Source organism: Carcharhinus amblyrhynchos, unplaced genomic scaffold (assembly GCF_965287045.1).
Source record: "Carcharhinus amblyrhynchos unplaced genomic scaffold, sCarAmb.v2.hapA scaffold_39, whole genome shotgun sequence".
NCBI classification, from domain to species: Eukaryota; Metazoa; Chordata; class Chondrichthyes; order Carcharhiniformes; family Carcharhinidae; genus Carcharhinus; species Carcharhinus amblyrhynchos.
This window is the reverse complement of record NW_027649780.1, coordinates 5,091,852-5,099,179: the sequence shown is the minus strand read 5'-3', so window position 1 is coordinate 5,099,179 and position 7,328 is coordinate 5,091,852. Positions and strand designations below refer to the sequence as shown.

The 7,328-nt window shown below is 47.6% G+C and overlaps 1 protein-coding gene across 2 annotated transcripts; it reads right to left on the bottom strand.

The window, feature by feature from the left end:
• Positions 1-3,066: 3,066 nt before the first annotated feature.
• Positions 3,067-7,086, bottom strand: LOC145363641 (uncharacterized). Of its 2 annotated transcripts, none has more exons than XM_080218836.1 (2): positions 6,587-7,086; positions 3,067-5,422 (listed from the first exon to the last, which is right to left on the bottom strand). In XM_080218836.1, exon 2 carries the CDS (start codon positions 5,062-5,064, stop codon positions 3,793-3,795), a length of 1,272 nt encoding a protein of 423 aa, XP_080074962.1. In that variant the 5' UTR covers positions 5,065-5,422; positions 6,587-7,086; the 3' UTR covers positions 3,067-3,792. The 2 variants fall into 2 exon arrangements, with proteins under 2 accessions (XP_080074962.1, XP_080074961.1); XM_080218835.1 differs by having other exon boundaries at positions 6,847-7,086.
• Between the last annotated feature and the right edge of the window lie 242 nt (positions 7,087-7,328).

Below are 7,328 nucleotides of genomic sequence, written 5' to 3'. Positions count from 1 at the left end.
ACTGGTTCATAATTAACAGAAGGCGGGAAATGTAAACTTGAAGAAAGGTATAATTGACCTGTCTGGTGTATTGTAACCTCAGAGTGGTGTTGGAATGCTCAAGGCCTTCTCTTGTCGTAAGGCATTGGACTGCCCAGTGCTCACTCTCCCATAGATCTTTGGTTAATAAAGATACGTCTTTAACCAGGACACTGGCTTTTGTGAGTCTTTGTATTAGCTGAGGTTATTGGCGATACCTAGCCTCCAAAGATGTGCGGGTTAGGTTGATTGGCTATGCTAAATTACCCCTTAGGGTCCAGGGTAGCGGAGGTTAGAGGGATTAGTGGGTATAATATGTCAGGATATGGGGGTAGGGCCTGGGTGGGATAGTGTTCGGTGCAGACTCGATGGGCCTCTTTCTGCACTGTAGGGTTCTATGATTCTATAATACAGTTCATACAAGGTACACTAGTTTAAAAATATATTTTGAAAGACAAGAGGTTTCTTTCTTACTAATCTTGATCAGGTTGAACAACCAGCCTCATTCTTGAGCCAGACTTTAACAGAATTTAATGTCCTCCAGCTTATCAAAATGATGGAAGAATTCCTTAGTTTGGACAACTTCTGCTTGCTCAGCAGTGTCTAGAGGCTTTTAACTTTATGGTATAAAGATCTCATCACATGTTAGAGTTTAACATGGCTTCCTTGACCTTGTTACTTTTAACTGTGAATAGAGATGAAAGTGATCATTTTCATTTCTGAGGCACCCCTACAGTTTCCCACATCAACAGCAGTGACCACACTTCAAAAGAACTTGGCTGTAAAGCACTTTCCAAGATCTTGCGGTCATGCAAGGAGCTGTAGAAATGTAATTTATTTTTAGAAATAATCCCCAAACTTGGGTATATCACAGTCAGTCCACCCACGGAGATCAGTAATAAAGACTGAGTCTTCATTTTCAGTAATAACCATATCTTTCGCTCCATTTCCAAATCTCCTGTGAAAATCCAAACACAATATATCGTGAAATTATTTGTTTTAAAACAGAACGAATTGTTGTGATTTGGAATTCACTGCCTGAAAATGGTGCAGGAAGAAAATTAAACTGGGTCTTTCAAAAGGGAACTGGACAGATTTGAAATGAAATATGGGCTTAATGGGACAGCTTGTTCAAAGGGATATCATGGGTACAGTGGGAGGAATGGCCTCCTTCTCTGCTCTGAGACTCATTTGCTTTTGACGAAAGAGGTAAATACCTGGAATCCACTTCCTACAAGGTGGGAGAATCAGGCACGATGGAATGTTTCCGGAAGGAAATTGGATGGACATTTGAGGGAAATAAACCGACAGGGATACTGGGATAGAAAGGGACAATGGTTTCATTCACAGGAAGCCAGCATGGACTTAATGGGCTGAATGGCTCCAATCTCAACCCTAATTCCTGACTGATCCAAAGAGAGTGTGACCTGATGGGTATCCATAGAGTAAATGACGACAGCAGCAAAGGCTGATGGTTAAAAGAGCCAACTCTGTATCAGGCTGAGGACTGTGGGATGTTCTGTAGTGGGAAATGGGCACAGGAGCTCATTGGATGTCACTTTGCCTCGAACAGAAATCAAGTGAACATAGATCCTTGTGTTGTGCTCCTGAAAGAAACACAGTCCCCTCAGAGAGGCATGACTCCCTCAGCCTTTGAGGCTTAAAGACAGTGATCACTTAGACCATAAGACCACAAGATATAGGAGCAGAATTAGGCCATTTGGCCCATCGATCCAGCATTCAATCGCGGCTGATATGATTCTCGTCCCCATTCTCCTTCCTTCTCCCCCTAACCCTTGATCCCCTTATTGATCAAGAACCTATCTATCTCTGTCTCAACGACCTGGCCTCCACAGCTCTGTGGCTATGAGTTCCACAGATTCACCAATCTCTGGTTGAAACCTACAGCAATAGGACATGGCAATGGTTTGATCCACAGGGAGCCAGCATGGACTTAATGGTCCCATTCCTGACCCTAATTCCTGACTGATCCAAAGAGAGTGTCTACTGATGGCGTCCATAAAGCAAATGAAGTCTGCAGCAAAGGCTAATGGTTACAAGAGCTAACCCCGTATCAGGCTGATAAAGAATGGGCACAGGAGCTGACTGGATTGGTGGCTGTTGCTCTGCATCAAGCAGATATTGATTGGACACAGATCCCTGCGTGTCGTGCTCCTGAGCGAAATACCACCCCCTGAGAGAGGCATGACTCCCTCAGCCTCAGTGACTTAAAGACAGCACTGATCAGTGCCTGTTCAGTGCATATGAAAGCACATCTCAGCTAGTGAGACCCAGCGGAGAAAAAGACAAAGGGTTTAGCCAGTGTTGACCTGCAGGAACAACCAACGCACAAAGAAACAAAAGCCCATCGGCAGGGAGCCTGATCAACTCACCTCACCTTGCACTGGGTAGTATTTGAGTTCAAGCTGTGAGCTTTGTGTTTTGTTTAATCAGTATTTTAGTAAGTGTTGAGTCAAAAGAAAGCTTAAGTGTTTATTGAGTGTTTGAAGGCTTTCCAGCAAGTTAAGGAAAGAATAGTTTGTGTTCACTGAGTGTTTTTCTTTAAACTTAATAAAGATGGAGTTATACAAAATATCCTGTGTCAGTGTTTCGATGTCCGCCACGTTGGTTAAAAGCCTAGTCTGAGGGTCAACAAGAGAAATTTCAGCTGCTCCAGTCTCTCCAACTCACTGGAGTCCCTCATCCCTGAAACCATTCTTGGAAATCTCCCTCTCTAAGAACTTCATATCTTCCTTAAAGTGTGGGGCCCATATGTCCGATTCCACTCCAGAGGCACAGAATTGAAAAGCAGGGAAGTTAAGTTCAACCGGTTCAGAACCAGGGTTAGGCTACACTGGGAGCACTGTCAATCATCTGTGATCTCCATTTAGAAAAAGGAAACAGAGGCATTGGAGAAGGAGCAACAAAGATTCACAAGAATAATCCCAGAACTGAGAGCACTGAACCCTCAGGAAAGGCTGGGGCTGCTTTTCTGTAGAAGGGTGACATGTTGGAAGTCTTTAAGATTATGAAGATTATGAAAATCCAATAGGGATTTCAGTGAGAAACCTCTTTACCCAGCGAGTGGTGAGAATGTGGAACTCACTACCACAGCGAGCGGTTGAGATCAAAAGCATGAATACGTTGAAGGGGAAGCGAGATACATACATGAGGGAGAAAGGAATAGAAGGATATACTGATGGGGGGAGATGAGGAGGGGTGGGTCGAGGCTCACGTGAAGCATAAATACTGACACAGACCGATTGAGCCGACTGGCCTGGCCCTGTGCTGTCGGCATGATGTGGACTTTGAGTTGTGAGACTTCTTCCTGTGCTGTAGACTCAATGGACAAGCATATTTATTTCAGATCTACCTATAGTGATAGCAAAAACACTACTTACTATCTAGAATAAAGTAAATATCTTTCATCAGCTTTTGTGGGTCATTTCAGTGGAAATGTGCTCTCCCGGGGCTCAAAGAGCATCAGCCCACTGGAAGCAAAGTTGTGAGACCGGCCAGTCCAGCAGAAAGAAACCCTCCGACCCTCCCACTTCACCCACTGTCAGAATGAACACGGTTCAGTCCTGGATGTTATTAACAGCAGCAATAACAGCAGAATCCAACCCCTGTCATCACTGGTTTTTGAGCAGGAGGGATGAATTTTTGATACCCTTCCCACGCTGAGAGCACGTGGACGGTCTCTTCTCAGTGTGAATGCGCTGGTGGACCATCAGTTCCTAACAGCTTTTGAAGCCACTCCCGCAGTCAGAGCATTTAAAGGGCCTCTCCCAGTTGTAACTCACATTGTGCCTCAGCAGCTGGGGTATCGAGTGACTCCTTCCACACAAGAGCAGGTGAATGGTCTCTCCCAGCGTGAACTCGCTGGTGTCTCTTCAGCGTGCACGCCCTCCCAAAGGTCTTTGTGCAGAGAGAGCAGCTGAACGGTCTCTCCCCGGTGTGAATGCGCTGGTGATCTATCAGATGCTCAGAAATTTTGAAGGCGCTCCCACATTCGGAGCATTTAAAGGGTCTCTCCTGGGAGTGAGTGACTTTGTGTCTCTGCAGGCTGGATAACCGAGTGAATCCGTTCCCACACTCGGAGCAGGTGAACGGTCTCTCCTTGCTGTGAACTCGCTGGTGTGACAGCAGGGCGGACGACTGAGTGAATCTCTTCCCACACTTGATGCAGGTGAATGGTCTCTGCTCGGTGTGAAGGCGCTGGTGAGTCAGCAGGCTGGAGGACTGGGTGAATCCCTTCCCACACACAGAGCAGATGAACGGTCTCTCCCCAGTGTGAATGCGCTGGTGTAGTCGCAGCTTGGAGGACTGAATGAATCCCTTCCCACACACACCACAGGTGAATGGCCTCTCCCTGGTGTGAACTCGCTGGTGTTTCCGCAGGCTGGTTGACCATTTAAATCTCTTTGTGCAGTGAGAGCAGCTGAACGGTCTCTCCTCGGTGTGAATGCGCTGGTGGGACACCAGCTCCCCGGAGCTTTTGAAGCCAAACCCACAATCAGAGCATTTAAAGGGTCTCTCATTGGTGTGAGTGAATTTGTGTGTCTGCAGTGCGGATGTCCGAATGAATCCCTTCCCACACACATTGCAGGTGAACGGTCTCTCCCCAGTGTGAATTCGTTGGTGTGTCCGCAGTTCGGAGGACCGAGTGAAACCCTTCCCACACACAGAGCAGCTGAACGGTCTCTCCCCAGTGTGAACTCGCTGGTGTCTCCGCAGTGTAGATGACCATTTAAATTTCATTGTGCAGTGAGAGCAGCTGAATGGTCTCTCCTCGCTGTGAATGCGCTGGTGGGACACCAGTTCTCCAGAGCTTTTGAATCCGCTCCCACAGTCAGAGCATTTAAACGGTCTCTCATTGGTGTGAGTGAGATTGTGACTCAGCAGGTGGGAGAACTTAATGTATCCCTTCCCACACACATTGCAAGAGAAGGGTCTCTCCCGAGTGTGACTGCGTTGGTGAGTCTCTAAATCACAGGGCAACATGAATCCTTGTCCACAATCATCACATTTCCACAGTTTCTCCATGGCGCGTGTGTCCTTGTGACCCTCCAGGTTTGATGATCAGTTGAATCCTTGTCCGCACACAGAACACGTGTACAGTCTCTCTCCACTGTAATTAGTGCAATGTTGTTTCAGCCTGTGTAACTGGTTAAAGCTCTTTCCACTATCAGTGAACTGGAACACTCTCACTCATGTCTGTGTTGGTGCTTTTCCAGTCACACCGATGTTTAAAATCTCCTTAAGCAAACAGAACAGAGAAACATTGCTTTTCTAGACTCGAAGGTCGATGATATTCAGGTCCCAATAAATGGAGTGACCGTGTCAGTTCTTGACGTGACATTTAGTTTGAGGTTTCTGTCTGTAAACCCTTACCACCTGATATCTGTGAAAGGAATTTACAACAGACATCACTGTCAGTACAGGATAGAAATTCAGAACAGACTATTCTCGTTTCCATGGAACATTCTCTCCTCTCTCACTCCCCAAAACCTGTCAATCTCCATCCCACACACTCTCCCTCCATTCTCACCCTGCTGTACTGAGTATACAACCTCTTAAATCTATTGAAAGTGCCAATTCAGGCTGATTAACGGATCCATGCTGAGCACTTCCTGTACTGAACATAAGAAATAGGAGCAGGAGTAGGCCATCTAGCCCTTCGAGCCTGCCCCGCCATTCAATAAGATCATGGCTGATCTGTCGTGGCTCAGTTCCACTTTCCCGCCCTCTCCCCATAATCCTTAATCTCCTCTCTTATCAAAAACCCATCAACCCGCGTCTTAAAAATATTTAGCGAGGCAGCCTCCACCACTCCAACAGGCAGAGAATTCCAGAGATTCACCACCCTTTGAGTGAAGAAGTTCCTCCTCAACTCCGTTCTAAACCGCACCCCCCTTTATCTTGAGGCTGTGCCCCCTAGTCCTACTGTCTTTTTTGAGCGGGAAGAGTCTCTCCACCTCTATCCTATCCATCCCATTCATCATCTTATACATCTCAATGAGATCTCCCCTCATTCTTCTAAACTCTAACGAATACAAGCCTAGTTTATTCAGCCTCTCCTCATAGCTCAACCCCCTCAACTCCGGCATCAGCCTAGTAAACCTCCTCTGCACTCCCTCCGAGGCCAAAATATCTTTGCGCAGGTGCAGCGCCCAAAACTGCACACAGTACTCCAGCTGCGGCCTCACCAATGCCCTATACAGCCGCAGCAAGACCTCCCTACTTTTATATTCAATCCCCCTCGCTATGAAGGCCAGCATCCCATTCGCCTTCCTGACCACCTGCTGCACCTGCAAGCTGGGTTTTTGCGACTCATGCACAAGGACCCCAAGGTCCCTCTGCACCGTCGCCTGCTGCAGTTTTTCGCCACGTAAGTAATAGTCCTTCCTACCATTATACTGGACACAGAGAACTGAAAATCTACATGTAACAACAGGCCTACACCTTAGGAATTAAAATCTAGGTCATACGTGGGAACGGATTACTGGATTGGGAGAAGGAGAAGGATATGGGGAAGAATTTTACTTTGGTGCAGGAAGGTCATTACCTGGAACCCGCTGCCTCAGAAGGTTGTGTAGGTGCAAATGATCCATGATTATTCTTCAAGCTGACAGCCACGTTAAAGTTTTACATTTAGACATCAATGAGCAGCCCGATGATGTGTGTAATACACTGTAATACCTGGTTACAGATACATGAAGAATTCGAGGAGGATCTTTATTTAGGCAGCGGGTGGTGACCTGGAAGTTAAAAATTGAAGCTCAAAATGAAAATGGAATGGGGGAGAAAAGAAAGTGTTTCACTCACAGATGTTGCCTCTTTTAGAGACAGGAGGAAGTTTGAGTCTGTCTGCAGCTTAATCTTCATTCAGAGAGAGAGAGAGCAGCAGCAACTTTGCTGGGCAAGAATGAGAAGCAGAACATTGCCCAGCTTCCGCATTCAGACAATGGGGGAGCCTCCGATTGGCTGGAGGACCAGAGTCCTTCCGGTCCTCCAACTTTTCCCATTGGCCAGTACGTCAAGCCTGAAGGTTAGGACGTTGCGCACATGCGCAGCTGCCCCTCGCCCTTGGACATGCGCAGTCCCGGGCCGGGGGGGGAGGGGACACCATCGAGCGGCTTCTCGCTGTGGTCGGAGCCGCCAGCCGCTTGTCTGGAAACCTTGGCTCGAGGAGGGGGCAGGGGGAGGGGAGAGTGGGTGGGGGCGGGGCTCCCGGGAAGGGGAACAATGAGTGGGGGCGGGGCTCCCGGGAAGGGGAACAATGAGTGGGGGCGGGGCTCCCGGGTCCG